Consider the following 18,172-nt stretch of genomic DNA (forward strand, 5'->3'; position numbering starts at 1 on the left):
TTTTTTAAAAACTTTTAATGTTATGTTAATCACCATATATTACATCATTAGTTTTTGATGTAGTGTTCCATGATTCATTGTTGTGTATAACACCCAGTGCTCCATTCAATACGTGCCCTCTTTAATACCCATCACCAGGCTAACCCATCTAGAACCCTCCCCTCTAAAACCCTCAGTTTGTTTCTCAGAGTCCATCATCTCTCATGGTTCGTCTCCCCCTCCGAATTGCCCCCTTTCATTCTTCCCCTCCTGCTATCTTCTTCTTCTTCTTTTTTTAACATATAATGTATTATTTGTTTCAGAGGTACAGGTCTGTGATTCATCAGTCTTACACAATTCACAGCGCTCACCATAGCACATACCCTCCCCAGTGTCCATCACCCAGCCACCCCACCCCTCCAACCCCCCACCACTCCAGCAACCCTCAGTTTGTTTCCTAAAATTAAGAATTCCTCATATCAGTGAGGTCATATGATACATGTCTTTCTCTGATTGACTTATTTCGCTCAGCATAACACCCGGAAGAGGAGATATTTTGACTGCATATTACCAAATTCACTCTCTTACTCCTTGTAATCTTTCAGTTTATGCTGTGAAAGGTAAAGGGCACACTGTTTCAATGAATCTGTGGCTGAGTAGGGGCAAGAATGTGGACAAAAATATTTGATGTGAAAAAATTTTTTTCTAGTAGTGGATGCCAGTGCAGTAAATAATTTAAAGTGGAAAGTATGCAAATTTGGTTTTCAGAATTATTTTGAGACTTTTTTGGAATGTCTTTAAAAAATTTATACATGCAAAACTGATTTAACTTAGAGCAAAATACAGTGCCAAAAAGATTTTAAGTAATATAGGAATCTAGTCTGTGTGTTTTATATTTCTGTAAGAAATTAAGCTACTTGATGGAAAACATTGAGGTGGATAAAGAAGAAATTCATTCAGTTCAGGAGACATTGAGTACATGAATATAAGATAATCCAGGTGTTATGAGAAATGCAGAGATAAAATCATTGCTTCTGCCCAAAGGTATGGTATATTCTCATATAGGTTACATTATAATTTAGTGGATTTTGTGAGCCATATGCATTATGGAAAATTGAATGAGGGATAAAAGCCAAGTTATTTAATACAAATAATAGCATTATGGCTCTTTTCTTATGATAAAAGAAGAAATTCTTACAAGTTATAAATTACTATAAGATGGTGAACAAATAAAGTATCTGATTCTAGCTTATTTAAAGAAATAAGGGGATTTTTGTTCTTATTTTCAAATATGTACAAAAATTCAAATTGGGGCACCTGGCTGGCTCAGTCAGTGGAGTGTGTGACTCTTGATCTTGGGGTTTTGAGTTCAAGCCCCACATTGGGTGTAGAGATTACTTCAAAATATCTTTAAAATTTTTTTCAAATTAATTATGCCTGTTAAATATCCTTACGGTTATTTGCCCCTTCTAGAGAATATATAACAAAAATTATTTGACTTAGGAAAAAATACTGTTTACAAATGAAGGAGCCACTTCTTTTAAGTGATTTTTATCTTCATCCTCTAGTAACATTTAAATTTAATTTTAGATCTTATTTAATAGAAAATGCAAAGATAAGTTTCAGCACAGCATGTGGGAATAGTCACAGATTTTGACTGAATAAGATCCAAATTTTTAGTTTCATTAAATATATATAGTGAAACTTAGGTCCCCTTTAAAGTTACTCTTACCAGTTTGACAGGTATGTTTGAGCTTATGTTATAGTCAGACACCCTAGGTCCATTTTTTAAGTATCCCAGGTGAGTGGTGTGGTGGTGGGGTCCTTATGTACACTGGGCTTCACTGCTGAGTGGTGTGATGGGGCTGTTTCCCTGGGAAACCTCCAGAATTGGACTGTTAGGTCTCTTCCGTGGGGCGATCAGACTCTTCAGAGACCACTCTTACTGTCTCTTACCAAGTGCATCTAAGACATCTTGCTAGTGTCCTGGCAGCTGAGTTGGGGAAGAAGGCTGGGGTGGTAGAATTTGAACCCTAAGTAGCTCCTGTCATGCCCCTGTTTTCAAACTGTATACTCTCAGCTGTGTCTGGTTTTCCCAGCCCAGCAGCTTTATTGTGTACCTTCTCCAAAGAATAATCCTGTAGTGTTCTGCCAGTGTCAGGAGGGTATCGGCGTGTTAATTGCTTTTTTTTTCAAAGATTTTCATCCATGCCATTTGCTTTTTGGCTACACCTTCACTCTACTTCTGTAACAACTTGGTGCTGCCAATTCCTGAGCCTTCTGAGGATTCAGAAGCGTGCAGCGTGGCTTCCTTCTTAGACTCTCCCTGCTAACCAACCCCCACACCACACACCACTCAGGTGTGAACCAGCTTTCCAGTGTTTAAGTCTGATATTATGGGGTGATCTGATTTTCGGTGAATCTTCTCTCAGTCTTTCTGTTCTCTTAAATTTGGACTGTTTTAAAAATTACTTTAATTACTCTTTTAAAAATTACTTTAATAATTGTAAAAATTATTTTTGAGTGGTCACTCCATGAAGGGTATAGAGTTAAATATGTATGTTGTATTCTATCTCATAATATTTATTGTGGGATAACTTAATCTTTAGACATGCTCTATTTAGAAAACTTGAATAAATTATAGTATTGATATTATATGATCAATCCTAAATAGCTTTGATAGTTTCAAGTAAAATACTTTAATTTTCATTTCAAAATTTTGTACTTATATTTACCTGAATTGTTGTAATGTGACTTTATACTAATTAAGAATTGCAACACTCGGGGCACCTGGGTGGCTCAGTGGGTTAAGCATCTGCCTTCAGCTCAGGTCATGATCCCAGGGTCCTGGGATTGAGCTCCGCATTGGGCTCCCTGCTCAGCGGGGAGCTTGCTTCTCTCTCCCTCTGACTCTTCCCCCTGCTTTTGCTCTCGCTCTTTCTCTCTCTCTCTCAAATAAATAAAATCTTAAAAAAAGAAGAATTGCAACACTCTGTAGTATAGCTTACTTAGATATATTGTAAGATATTTTAGTCCAGATGTGTTTAACTAAATGAGGAATGGCACTTGGGTGAATAGTCATAGTTTAGAAATGTGGAAAATAGTGATTACCCAATGGATGGAGTTTTTTCTACTAAAAATATGGAAATTTTATGTCATCCCCATAACATGGGGTATCTCTATCTCTCTGAAGCATAGAATAGTTTTCGTATCTTATAATAATGAACTAAAAACCTTTCTTCGATGTTTGGTTGTCATATAACTTAAAGAATGAATATTATTTCAATATGTATAGTGTATGTGTTATAGTGAGCTTCGGGAAAATCCTGCTTTAGTGGAGTGGATAACCTTAAATTATGTCATTAAACTCATATTTTTAAATTAAAGGCCTTTATATGCAGAGAGAAGTACTTCAATGTGTGTGTGTGTGTGTCCTCGAAACTATTTGTATGATGTTTATATATAATATTGAGCAATTCCTGTATCACTGTTAATTTAGGTCTTCCGAGTTTTCATTTTTAATTCATGACCTCTGGAGTCTGTCTTCTTCAGTGTTGTCCAGAGAATATCTAGAACGAGCATCCAAACAGTTAAAGCAGGAAAGGGCTGTGAGCAAACATGAAGTCAGGTCTGTGAGATATGTTCAGATTAGCTAAATTTACATTGTTGTAGCTGGTATTGCTTTTTATCCACTTTCTACCTTCTTCAAAAAAGCTTAGTTTTCAAATATGTAGTTCTATCCTAGTAGTAATTTTCCTTTTTTTTTTTTTTTTTAAAGATTTTGTTTGAGAGAAAGCAAGTGAGCACGCATGAGCGGGGGGAGGGGCAGAGGGAGAAGCAGACTCCCCCCAGAGCAGGGAGCCCGATGCAGGGCTCGAGATCATGACCTGAGCCGAAGGCAGACGCTAAACTGACTGAGCCACGCAGGCCCCCCAAAAGTTAACTTCTTCTGTCCTATTGCAGGGTGGGTTGGGCAGTTCTCCAGGGCAGATTGCCTCTAGACATAAAATCAGGTATCCAGGCCCCTTCCATGACAAGGCTTTCCCGTGGTGGGGGTCTTCTCTTTGAGCCCCTTGGATGAAAGAGAATGAATACAACAGGCACACTACCCTTAACTGTCTCAAGTGACGCAGAAGCCACTCGTCACACAGCGGTGCTGTCATTTCTACACGCGCTCCATTGCCCAGAATAAGTATGGCCCCACCTAAGCCCCTGAAGGGCTGGGAAATTTAGTCTTCTTTTTGCTCAGCAAGAGGAAAGTGAAACAGTTTAAAGAAAACAGCTTTTTTGGGGAGGGGGTTTTTTATTTGCAGAAATTAGATTAGGGCCTTGGCACTGCAAAATTTGATCAGTTTTACCAGGTAGATATCTATGCCTGCCAGTAGTTTATATTTTATTATTATTTTTAAAGATTTTCTTTCTTTATTTGACAGAGAGAGAGACAGTGAGAAAGGGAGTGGGAGAGGGAGAAGCAGGCTTCCCGCCGAGCAGGGAGCCCGACGCGTGGCTCGATCCCAGGAACCTGGGATCATGAGCTGAGCCGAAGGCAGACGCTTAACGACTGAGCCACCCAGGCACCCCTCTATCTTATTATTTTTCATAATAACTTAAGCTCAATTGTGTGTGCACTATCTCCATTAATTTGATTTTATATAGTACCAAAGTGAGAGAATTTTTCAAAGGGGAAACAATCATCTTTAATCATCTGTAATGATTTATCTCACAGTCACCTTGTAATGAGATTATAGGTGGGAAGTCTGCCGCCCCACAGGCTATTAGCCAAGACTTTTGAGTTTAACAACAAATGGAGTGTCTAAAGAGACTGTGTTGAATTTCTCTGTAGCTGTGGTCAGAAATGAAAAGCAAATCCTGTATCCATTGCTTACTAGGTATCTTTCTAGTTGACGTCAAGTTACAGTTACTTGATTTCTTGTTTTTTTCTACTTGCTCTTATTTTATAAAATGAATATAAAACAGAGAAGCGACGAGTGATCAGTAATAAGTGATTGTCAGAGACCTGGTGGAATCCCAGAACTCCTGTCCCCTACGCAGCCGAAAACCGTAGCCTCTCCCAGTTCCTGGTGTCAGTGGAGGCTGGGTGGGGAGCCTGCACACCCATCTCCCCGTGGCCGTCCCTGGGCAGTGTCTGAACGACAACCTGGTTGAATCTCCGGGGGTGTCATGCTGAGTGAAGAGCAGCAACCTCAAAAGATGATGTGATTGCATTTATGTAACGTTCTGGAAATGCCAGGATTACAGAAGGGGAGAGCGCACTGGAGGTTGCTGCCGTGGAGGGAGTGAGCGTGGCTGTGAGCAGGCAGTGGGGGGGATCCCCACGGGGCTCGAGTTGCTGTGTATCTCGACTGTATCCGTGTCAGTATCCTGGTCATGCTATTGGACTGTGGTTTTGTAACACGTTACCATTGGGGGAAACCGGGTTAAAGGTATGTGGGACCTCTGTGTATTTTCTTCATGTGATCTACAATCATAATTTAAAAATTTAATTAAAATATTTAGAAGTTATAAATCAGCTGACAAATCTAAGTAAAAAATGCTTCTTCCTCCTGCTTAGACAAATATCCTAGCACTTTACAAACATGTGACACTCTACAAGACCACGTTTGAATTTAGGATTCTTAGACCACCTTGGTGGTGCTGGAGAGTTGGCTTCTGGCTCCCAGTCTTCAGCCTGGTCCCCTGTCTTGTAACCCCTGGCTTCATCCTGCTCTACATGGGCTGTCCCGAGTATATGTGGACATTGTGGACTGCATGTCTGAGCTCCACAAACAACTGTCCCTCAGGCTTAGGCATGTGAAATAAATCAGGAAATAAACAAGTAGAAGATAGTAAGAAGTAGGGGTTGTATGATAATGTTGAGTTCTTTGGGAAAAGGAAACACTCTTCCTTTTCAACTTTAGCATGTTTGACTTTCACATACTTGCTAGGACACGATTCTCCGTGAAAATAGGGGACCACTTGAATATGCAAAGTGACCAGTGAAGGGTCAGCAGACATACATGGGAACCAGCTGATGAAGATGCTGTGAGTGCAGGCAGGCAGATTGGCAGGAAATTCTGCGCCTACCTTCTAGAAGGACCTTTTTTGGCTTGTGGATGTTTTCCTCTGATTTTACTGTCAGTTCTGCATATTTTACTACTTGAGTTTGATTTTTCTTTTTCTTTTCTTATTTTAGTTTATTGGATCCATTTCCAATATGTACATAAAACTGTGCAGAGTAGTTCCAATTTTAAAAAAAAGTTGCTTAAATATGTGGAATTATGTAGTAGATTTAGAAAGTAAAGCAAGGTAATAGTATAGAATTTAAACATTGTTTACTACTTATTTTTTATTTTAAAGGGATTGAGTTTACCTTTTATTGTTTTCATGTTTTGTATTTTTTTCTAAGTGCTTTATTTACCTAGCCATGTTCCTTTCTTCAGATGTTCCGAAGATCATTGGTAAAGATGTTTGAAGATAAAGGACTGAACTGCATCTTTTTAGAAACACACATGGGCATGAAGAAGCATTGTCATATGGTTTATGAGTGCATCCCTCTCCCAAAGGAAGTGGGTGAGATGGCTCCCATCTATTTTAAGGTATTTGGGGATAGTCTTTGCATGCATACTTTTTTACTACCTTGCTGTTTTACGAATACAGTTACCTTTTTTCTTGTCTTTTTTTTTCTCCCTATATACTTAGATCAAACTTTATCTAAAGAAATGAAGTAAAGCACAAAAAAGATTCTGCTGTATTACAAATTTCTGTAGAGAGACATTTGGGATTTTGACCTTTAAAAAGCATGCTTATTTATAAGTATGAATAAACTGTCAAATGGTCATTTATAATTTCTATTTTAATTTCTCATTTCTCAAATGAAATTCAGGGTTTTACCTTGAAGTACTTTCAAGTCAAAATTATAGTCCTAGTTCTCAAAAACCTACTGAAATTCACAAGACCCAATGATAGTTATACACAGACAGTGCAGGTTACAACTGCTGAGATGAGTAACTACTCTTTTAGTATTTAGTACCTCATCATGCTGTTTGTAAGAAGAAACCAGTGTCTAACCTTGACATACATTTTTGAACATATACTTACTAGAGTTTTTAATCAGTTAAGTGTCATTGTAATATTCAGGCAGCTTTTACTGAATAGCGTCGTTTGATACTGAGCTGAATGCAGTATAACTCATAGACTAACGTAAATGCTTATGTGTCGAACCATGTATGAATTAGTAACATGCAGTGAACGAAGGAGGTCATGTTTGTGAAGGGCTTTAAGACTTTCCAATGCAACATTTATACAATATAGGATGGTCAAGTTCATGAATGTGGACTGTACATCCCAATAAGAAGGATTATTAGACCTGTTAAGGTTAATGAGGTGGTGAAAATCTACTTTCTCTGTAGAGATTTTTTTTTTTAAGACTTATTTATTTATTTGAGGGAGGGAGAGCGCGCCCATGCATGAGAAGGGGAGGGAACACCGGGAGAGGGAGAAAGAATTGTCAAACAGACTCCCTGCTGAGCACGGAGCCTGACGTGGGGCTTGATCCCAGGACCCTGATCGTGACCTGAGCTGCGATCAAGAGTCAGACACTTAACTGACTGAGCCACCCAGGTGCCCCTCTCTAGAGATTTTTCAAAACAACTATTTGATTTTAAGGATTATACTATTAAAGTAGGAGAGTGAACCGGAGAATCCCCAAACCCATGTTAGTTCCATGTTAAACAGAATCAGGTGGGAAAGAGGTTATTGTACTTTTCTTTAATTTTTTTTTTTTGGTACTTCTTCAGTAGAGTCTTAGGTGATTGTGACTGTCGGCATTGAGGCGGTAGGGTAGAACGGGGCACAGCCACTGTCCCCCATGTTGGGTGACAGCTGTCATCATTCGGTAGGCTCCTGTCTCACTTCTGCACTGAACCTCGTACATGATCAGTGAAGATACATCTCTTGGCATTAGTTCCGTATTGAATGTGCTACCTTACAGTGTCAGCACAGGCAACATCCCGTGCCTTTTAAATATGGAACAGCAGTATATCTGATGTTTTTAAACCGTGCTTATTTGAATGTTAACTTTATGTTTAAAATTTGCTTCATTAATAATGATAACTGTACAAAAACGAGAGTATTTATACTCATAATCCTGGATTTTCTATTAAATATTTCTTTACCATAAATACTAGTTCTATTGCTTAGCCTAGAAAGTCTTATAATGCCACTTCTATGTATTTTTTTTTCCCCTGCATTTTTACTTCTTTGTTATAGGGCCAGAGATAGTTCAAGTGCTTGGTTGCCAGAGACCATATAAGTTACTCTTGATTTTGGAAAAGGGCAGTGAAACAAGTTTATTTGAGTAGGTTTTTATGAATGAGATAAGGAAGTTGTGAACTTCTATATTTGCAAACTTATGTTTAATGTTAAATTGCTTAGTCTTTTTTTTTTTTTTTAAAGATTTTATTTATTTATTTGAGAGAGAGAATGAGAGAGAGCACCTGAGAGGGGGGAGGGTCAGAGGGAGAAGCAGACTCCCTGCCGAGCAGGGAGCCCGATGCGGGACTCGATCCCGGGACTCCAGGATCATGACCTGAGCCGAAGGCAGTCGCTTAACCAACTGAGCCACCCAGGCGCCCTAAATTGCTTAGTTTTATTAAGGATTGTGTTTGTCATGTAAAGTTGGTCTTGAAGTTACTACAAGAATTAAGAATGAGTAAAATAATATCTTGGCTAAAGATAGGACTTTAAAAAAAGTCAAGAAGGCCCAATTTTAAATAACAGAAATTGAAGCCTTAACCCATTCAAAATAATGAACTACCATATGTAATATGTCCTGTGATTAATTCATTGTATTACTTTATTTTTAATCTCTTTGTATTTGCTTATAAACTATTTTTTCATTAATAAATGGCTATTTCTTAGAAAGCCATAATGGAATCTGATGAAGAATGGTCCATGAACAAGAAATTGATTGATCTCTCTTCAAAAGATATCAGAAGATCTGTAAGTATTCCCCCCCACCCCCCAATATAAGAAATGATCCTGGTGTTTAGGATCTTCATTACTTTTCACATCTTATTTGAGAAAGAGACCATTTGGCTGAGTGAGTGATCAAAGGTCACTTTGATGGCAGGATCACCCCCAGCTGGAGGGGCTCCTGCCATGGACTTTGCAGCCTCTGTGGGACAAGTGTGAGAGGGGCCTTCTGGTTACTTGAATTATAATGAGGGGGAAATGCTTTCCTACAGACTCCTCTTCAGTTTTTTTGTTTTTTTGTTTTTTTTTTTCCTTATACAAAGACTTCCTGTTAGGTTCCTTTAAAACAGTGGTTCAGTTAGATTATGGCTTCATTATTCTTTGGCAGAGTTTCCTAACCGTGTTTCACAGTTAGTCTTGATTTGCAGATCATCTCTTCGATACGCTACGCATGAGTTGAGTACTCCTGCAATGACCTCTCTCTTTCCTAGAAATAGAAAATCGATAGAATAGAGATAGAACAGAACTGTGGATTCCTTTTTGTTCTTCTATTCATAAAGTTATTTATTGTACGGTTGCTTGGTGAGTGACAGCTAGGAACAGAACAGAGAGGACCGTGGACCTGGGGGGCTTCTGGGCCAGGGCAGGGTGGGGCACTCCAGCCTGTGCTAAATTGTCCTGCTGCCAAGTGTGTAAATTCGTTGTGTTGGAACACAGCTACACCATTTTGTTATGTGTTGTTTTTGGAAGCTTTCAGGCCACAAGGGCGGAGCTGAGAGTTTGCACCAGAGACCATATACTCTACAAAGTCCAGAATATTTTATTTAAATTAAAACTTTTATAAGTTTTTTTTCATATGCTGACCTTTGTTCTAGTAGATGACACTAGCCTATTTTTCTTCTGCTGCTTCTTTTGGAAAGCCAAACTCCTGATACAAATGACTTGTAGGATTTCTCATTACATTTATTGTGTCTTAGTCAAAAGATTGAAATTTCATTGCATTACTAAAGATAATTTTAATGCAAAGGTAAAACATTGTCTACAGTCTTCTCTTTACTTGCTGGTGAATTGGGCCAGATAGTACATTTAAAAACAAAACAAACCATCCCCCCACAAACACCCTCTTTGTTTCTGTTTTCTGTGAGTTGGTAGGAAGATGTATCTAATGTGGCACATCTGTTTTGTTGGGCTTTTCACTTCTCATCATCTCCAGTGCCACTAAATATTCTTTTATAACCTGACATTAATGGCGTTGAAAATACTTCCAAGTAGAAATTATAAAAGAAATGTGTTATTCTCCATTTGCTACCCTGTATATGCAGTTTTCTTGCTGGTAAACTGTCTAGTACCTATTCTACGTCTGTTTTTAAAATATGCACAATACTTGAGTTAAATACCTTGAGGGCTTTAATATTAACTTAACCAATATGGAAAATGAGAAACCGATCTTCGTAGGAATGGTAGTTGTGTATTCTACTTTGAAGCATTGCAAAGATACCAACCATTGCCTTTTCTAAGTCACTGCCTAGTATCTGAGAGTCACAGCAGATAGGGAATGAGCCAGATGAGCTCTTAACTTTAGGATTCAATAATTATGTGGATGGAACTGTGAAGAGAACTCGAGTATTAGGAATAATTCCAGAGGAGGTCACTTTTTAAGTTAACAAGCTTTCCACTGTCTTTTTTTTTTTTTTTAAAGATTTTATTTGACAGAGAGCGAGAGAGGGAACACAAGCAGGGGGAGTGGGAGAGGGAGAAGCAGGCTCCTCACTGAGCAGGGAGCCCGATGCGGGACTCGATCCCAGGACCCTGAGATCATGACCTGAGCCGAAGGCGGACACTTAACAACTGAGCCACCCAGGCACCCCGCCACTGTCTTTTTTTTTTTTTTTAAGATTTTATTTATTTATTTGAGAGAGAGAATGAGAGAGAGAGAGCAGGAGAGGGGGGAGGGTCAGAGGGAGAAGCAGACTCCCCGCCGAGCAGGGAGCCCGATGCGGGACTCGATCCTGGGACTCCAGGATCATGACCTGAGCCGAAGGCAGTCGCTTAACCAGCTGAGCCACCCAGGTGCCCCCCGCCACTGTCTTTTTAAAATGATGAAAGTGTTTCTGAGCACAAAGTGAACAGTCTTGACTTACTTTAATGTTATTTTTATTCTGGAAGAACCTCATTATACTTACTTTTCAAGCTCTGTGTCCTTGGTACTTTCATAAAGTGTTTACCTGCTTCATGGGGTGGGGTGATTTTTTTTGTTTTTCAAGTAGATCCTTGGCTTCTAGCAGAGATTTATGTAGTGGTAATTCGTTCTGATTCTTTGTTGACTTATATTTTTTTGTGGTGAGGATAAACTTCTCTTTTTATGCCCATTTTGTTTCCTTTCTGGATCTGATTTCTTTGCCTGTGTGAAGTCTGGGTGAAGGTCATGGAAATTTACAAGGGAGATCTGTATGTTCCTCGTAGAGCAGCATGTTCCTAACTAACTTGTCAAGAAAAGTGTTCATTTTTCACAGGGCTATTTTATCAACATTTCATATGAATTCTTCCTGAACTTTTAAATAGTATGATTTTAAGTTTAATTTTGTGATAACTATAATTGAAAAGCACATTTAGGGATTTTTAAAACTGAGGAAGGTTCATGTCAAGGAAAATTTGGGTTTACCCAGAGACATTCAAACTCAAGGACAATTACAGGAAGTCAGGAGTAGTATCTCGAGTATTAAAAGGGGAAAATTCAAATATTACTGGTTGGGTTGGTTGGTTGGTTTTTTACCATCAATAAAATGTTTTGTCGTAATTCTGTCAGTGTCTTTCAAGAGTGAGAGCAAAGTAGTGAGTCCTGCGGCTGGTCAAGGCAGGCGAAGCTAAGGGGTAACTGCGTGAGCTTTGATGCGGAGCCTTCACAGGGCCTCCTGACTGACAGCTGTCCCAGCAGGACGGTCGGTTGTGCCCTCTGCAGCCGCGGTGAGAGAACAGAGACGCTCGTGGCAGTCCCTGTTCCTCGTGTGCGAGTACGGAGAGTCAGGCAGTTACATCACAGGCTGTTGAGACCCTTGGTGTGTACGTTCATTTCCTGCTGGTGATGTCACAGATGAACGCAGATTTATTATAATTCTGGAGGTCACAGATACGAAATGGTTTCACTGGACTGAAATCAAGGTGTTTGCAGGCCTGCATTCCTTCTGGAAGCCACAGAGAAGAATCCGTGTCCTTCCCTTCTCCAGCCTCTAGAAGCCACCTGCATTCCGTGGCTTGTGGTTCCTTCCTTCATCTTCAGATCCAGCACTGTGGGATCTTACAGTCTTTCTCTGACACTGACTCTCCTGACTCTTTCTTACAAGTATCCTTGTGATTGCGTTGGGCCCACATGGGCCCATTTCATGATATCCCCTCCTTTCAGTATCCATAAATTAATCGCATCTGTGAGGTCCCTCTTCTCAGTCAGGTAATATATTCATGGCAAATAGGGGATTAGGACATTGACATATTTTAGGGCCGTTCTTCTGCCAAATACAGTATGATACGAGCAGAGGGCAGGGGCAAAGTCATCACAAATTGCTTCCTCAAGTTGTCTCTCCCCAGAAGTACTGTGTGTTAGTTGGTGTGGTTCTGTATCATTGTTTTAGCCATTCCCATTCATGATTCACATGTGATGATCTTCTTCAGATAACAGAAATATCCTCATGGAGCCTTCCATTCTTTTCTCTTTGGCCACCGTGTTTGGACAAAGCACTGTTGTTTGGGGCGCCTGGGTGGCTCAGTCGGTTAAGCGACTGCCTTCGGCTCAGGTCATGATCCTGGAGTCCCGGGATCGAGTCCCGCATCGGGCTCCCTGCTCGGCGGGGAGCCTGCTTCTCCCTCTGACCCTCCCCTGTCTCATGCTCTCTATCTCATTCTCTCTCTCAAATAAATAAATAAAATCTTTAAAAAAGAAAAAAAAGTACTGTTGTTTGGAAGACAGAAAAGACAGTAGTGTTTGAAGACCCTCTCTGTGCCAAGCATTGGGCTAGACACTTTATGTGCATTTTCCTAGTTCATCCTCACAGCGAACCTCGTAGCTCTTCCCAGTTCTCATGAGATTCAGAGATGTTAAATTACTTGCCTGGGGTTACAGAGGTATAAGAAGCAGAGCTGTGGTCGAGGCCTTATCTGTCTCTTGACTTTGTTTTTTCCTGTCTAGGTCATACATGTTTATCATATTTTAAAAATGTAAAAATATGAAAAAACACAAAGGCACAAAACAGTTACCCACTTCCCTGCATTTTATATTATATACTATTTTGTAAACTGATTTTTTTCTTATGCTTTTCCTATAACGTGAACAACTCTAAGTCCTAATCTTAACTGCTTTGTATTATTTCATGACAACCACTGTCTTTCCACCATACCATACTGTCTCCTTCCAAGTCATGCCTTCTTGAGGACAATATAAAATACATATAGTTGAGTAGACGTGTGATTCAGTGTCAAAATGAGTAAGTGCTGACTATATGCAGGAATCAGGACCCACTTGAATAATGTGTAGTGACAGATTAGGGCTTGGAGGGAAAACTTACAAGGACACAGATTGATAAAGCCAGAAATTATGGACTTTTCCAGTCAAGATAGAGTTCAAACTACGTGTGTGTATGTGTGTGTATAGAAAGAAGGAGAAATGAAAAGATAATAGTTAATCCTGGAGAAAATTTGAAATGAGGTTGGTAAACTAAGTATTGCTATACCCATCTCGCTAGTTAATAAAAAATTGTGATTGTCTGGGTTTAGTTTATCTTTGATAAATAAATAATAAAGTCTCAGGTTATAAACAAAGCTCTATGTATATGGGTAGGCCTCTCCCTGTTCTGCTTTGTGAGGGAGATGCAGGGAACCATATCCTTATTCTTTTTGTAGTCTTAAGGAAGAAATTAGTACCTTTTCTTTCCTGTTTTCCCCAAAGACAGGAAAATAGTGGTTTTGATTCTGTTGCTGGATGTTATGAAGAGCTGAAAGGCTACCAAATGAAATGTTTTACTTTGAAAGTTAGGTCATTGCCTAAGGATTTCTAGAACTGGGAATTTATTATATACGTTTGTCTTGAAGGGGTGCTTAATTACTGTTATGTCTCAGAGCAGGAGAAGGAATTCAGCGGAACTTTCTGACTGGGGCTGTGTTCATGTGTGATTTATCTGTTTATTTAGGTACCCAGAGGCTTACCTTACTTCGCTGTGGATTTTGGCCTCCAAGGAGGGTTTGCCCATGTCATTGAAGATCAACACAAATTCCCTCATTACTTTGGAAAGGTAGGCTCACAGATTTAATAAAATTCCAGAGGTTAGCAATTTGGTAACAGTCCTGTTTCAAAGGGAAATCAAAACTTTGGGCACCTTATAGAGTGAAGTTGGTGAGCACTGTTCCACCCAATTTTTAGTGGAAGAAGCTAGAAACTGTTAATAAAAATGTCCCAGAATATTCATAACAGTCCGGATTGTCACTCTGCAACCAGACATTCGCGGACGTGGGAGTTGCTTTCCTGTCGAGCCAGCCAGCCTTGTGCCGGAAAGGGTGACACCGTTGACCCTCGGAGTGAGCGGACAGCCACGTTCTGTTCGGAGCACTCCGTTCTGTAGATGCGGTTACTCTGGTCATCTTACGGATGAAGAAGCTGAGCTTCAGACAGAACCAGGGGTACAGGCGCCTCTCGTTCGTGGGTGCGGTAGACCCCTTTGTGTATAGTGACGCCCCATCCAGCCTGAGAATACGACTCTATCGCTTCACACCGGTCCCGGGTTCCCGGGCAGGCGTCCGAGGGCCTGTCTAGTTTGCCAGTATTTTCACCACTGTGCATTGCCCCGTGGGGTCCAGCCCGTACGTTTGGGGTCTGCTGAAGTTTGTATCAGGGACTGGAATGAAATCAATGGGACTGCTGAAATAGTAATACAGTCTGAGCAATAAGAGTTCTAGAAATGACCTTTTAATCGAGCACAGCTTGGGCCTTGCTGCTCATGTTTTCCATAAATTATTGTTGCTACTGGTCCCTTTATTTGTTTCCCAGTGAAAAAGGTTCCCTTTTCCACGAAGCTTTTTCTGATTTATCCAAAAATAGAATCTTCTTTTTTGAGTCTCCGTACAGTCAGCCTTGGCATTTACCTTATTCTGCTTTCTAAGATGGTTCTTTGTGTAGTTGGGTTATTCTTCCACAGCTGCACATTCTGTCATGAGTTCTCGGAAGGCATGTAGATTTATGTCAGTTCTCTTTGTATCCCCTATGATCTTTGGTACTTGCTTGGACACAGTTCGGTCCTCTTGGTAAAAAATGTTAAGATGCTGTCCAGGATCTCACCACACAGCCCTATAGAAGCAGACGGAATATGCAGAACTTGACCCTGAGTCCAGTGTTTCCTGTGTTGCCCTCTAAGCATTACACATCTTCCCCATATCCTCGTGTACATGGATACTCACAAGCTTAAGTTGCATTAATTTCTGTTGCTAACAGCACAGGAAGAGAATCAGGAGGAAATCATGTAGGATAATAAGCAGACTAACCAAAATCTGTTTCTTACAGGGCTTTGGAATGTGACTTTTAAATGAAGGTGATTTATAATTTTTAATTCTTAGTTTATTCGGATTAGTATTAAAATATGATTTTGTTTCCTGAAGAAAGATCTCCAGCGAATAGTGGAAGAAACTGGCTTATAAATACATGGGGTAGTAGAGAGAACATGAGCCTGAGCTTGCCTGCAGTCCAACAACAAAGTGCATATTTGCTACATGTTGGTTAACCTTTTCTCCATACCATTTACCAGAACAGCTCAGAAGGACCAGAATAAGTAAAGTTCACCCTCTCTTTCTCCCCTTTGCTCCTCTCTGGTGGATGTACTAACAAGCAACAAAATGACAAATGGCTTGACAGGAGACGCAGCCAGCGCTCCTAGAATTAGAGGGTTTGCATCGTTAGAACTAATTGAAAACAAGATTTTTTCCCCCAATTTAAATTCCAGCTAGTTAACATACAGTGCAAAATTAGTTTCAGCTGTAGAATTTAATGACTCAACACTTCCATACAACACCCGGTGCTCATCACGACAGGTGCGCTCCTTCATCCCCATCACCTCTTTCCCCATCCCCCCCACCTCCCCATCAGTTGGTTCTTTCTAGTTAAGAGTCCGTTTCTCGGTTTACTTCTTTTCCCTGCTATGTTCATTTGTTTTATGTCGTAAATTCCACATATGAGTGAAATCATGTAATTGTCTTGCTGTGACTGACTTATTTCCCTTAGCATTATGCTTTCTAGTTCCATCCATGGTGTTGCAAATGGCAAGGGTTCATTCTTTTTATGGCTGAGTAATATTTCATTGTATATATATACACCACTTCTTTATCCATTCATCAGTCGGTGGACACTTGGACTGCTTCCATAGTTTGGCTATTGTTGATAATGCTGCTATAAATATCAGGCTGCCATGTACCCCTTCGAATCTGTATTTTTGTATCCTTTGGGTAAATACCTAGTAGTGCAATTGCTGGATTGTAGGGTAGTTCTATTTTTAACTTTTTGAGGAACCTCTATACTGGAAAATAAGATTTTTTTAACTTGAAACTAATATTTATGTAAAATGTGAACATCCTCACAGAGAACTACTAATTTTATATTTAGTAGTCGAATAAACAGAAATAGTTTCATTCTGTTTTCAGACATGTGTCTATATTTTTCTCATTCTTTAAAAGGAAATCATTGGTGGGATGCTGGATATAGAACCAAGACTCTGGAGGAAAGGGATCCGGGAAAGCTTTGAGGATCAGAGGAAGAAAGCCCTGCAGTTTGCTCAGTGGTGGAAACCATTCGACTTCACCAAAAGTAAAAAATGTTGAGTCATACGTTTCATTTTTTAAATTTCTTCTTCAGATTCCTTTCAGTTTTACTTCCATTGTGTCTGACTAGACCACTGACCCGCAGGCCAGAGGGAGAGAAAGTCCCGCTCTGGGTCTCAGACACCCGGGCATCACTGGATTGCCTTTCCTGTCCTACCTTGTCCTGCGACTGCTTTGTAGTAACTGGGGTGCAAGACCAGAAACAGGGGGGCCCCCACTCACATTCCCGTTCTGTACCCACGTCTTGGTGTTTTCAGCTGTGCAGTTTAAGATGTGGAAAGACATTTCTGAAGGATTATCTGGGAGGTACAGCAGATCGTTGGTTCAGAGGGAAGTGGGTCTGCTTCAAGATTGTGAAGACTATTGTCTGGCTTCTCTTGAATATTTTAGACCGAATTGGCATTTTCAGTAATAATTGCAATTTCTTTTCATAGCATTTTATAGAAAGGCTCTTTATTTTCTACTGGTAGTCACTGCTCTTCTTTTTATCAAAGGAAAAAGAATGTCCCAAGAATAATAAAGAATTAAATGAAGCATAATGTGTTCATGATTTGTTTTTATTTCTGGATTTTTAAATAGTGTCTTGAATTTTGGGGATTTTAAAAGTAATCGTTCCAAATAACACAATTTATAGTTGTTTGGGGTTTTGAAAGTTGAAAATTTAAGCCAAGCCATCATTTTGGGGTTGTATTATTACAAAATCGTAAGTAACAAGAGTATTCTAAATGTCCAGAGCACATTCTGTTGCCCTGTATTCGATCTACACTTCTTCATTTTTCCTTTGTTCTTACGCTTGGCGTCAGGAGGAAGCCATATACTTATAAAATATGACCATGGTGTAAGAGTGCACCTGTTTTTTTAATACGGAAGGTATTTTTGTTGCAACCGTTTTTCAAAGATACTGGGTTTGGAGCTGATCCTTGACATTTTGTCATGAAATGTTGATTACCTAGAATCAGTGTGGTGCATACTCCGGAGTAACTCCTAACTCTCTATAGTTCTTTTTAATATCAACATCTTGTTATTTCTTTGGTATGTTAAAAAATGTTTATGTTCTAGCTGTAGTTTTAAAATTTCATATGTAAATTGAAGTTTAATGGTTCAATTTCTCAATATTTGCAAGTTGAATTTAATTATAATTATCAGATAGATACTTGCTAGTATTGTATTTACTGCTGTTTTCAGATTCTTTGAGCTTTACTGCAGAGCCTTAGATGAATGTATAACGTTTATTTATTTAATCTGTGAGTTAATGGTTTTTTGCAGGGCATTTTGTTTTATGCTGGTAGTGCAGAAGAAGTAAAAAGTACTTCCCCTACTTTAAATTATGTTCTAGTCTAGTGGAGAAGGAGACATGTACATAAATAATTAT

General features: G+C 39.5%; 1 protein-coding gene across 1 annotated transcript in view; it reads left to right on the forward strand.

The window, feature by feature from the left end:
• Positions 1–17,306, forward strand: part of CWF19L2 (CWF19 like cell cycle control factor 2) — a 121,475-nt gene extending 104,169 nt beyond the window's left edge. The window contains 4 exon segments of the mRNA XM_044919343.1: positions 6,420–6,575; positions 8,899–8,979; positions 14,130–14,231; positions 16,657–17,306. Of these exon segments, the coding sequence (XP_044775278.1) occupies positions 6,420–6,575; positions 8,899–8,979; positions 14,130–14,231; positions 16,657–16,800 (483 nt within the window). The 3' untranslated portion in view covers positions 16,801–17,306.
• The last annotated feature ends 866 nt before the right edge of the window (positions 17,307–18,172 follow it).

Source organism: Neomonachus schauinslandi, chromosome 11 (assembly GCF_002201575.2).
Source record: "Neomonachus schauinslandi chromosome 11, ASM220157v2, whole genome shotgun sequence".
NCBI lineage: Eukaryota > Metazoa > Chordata > Mammalia > Carnivora > Phocidae > Neomonachus > Neomonachus schauinslandi.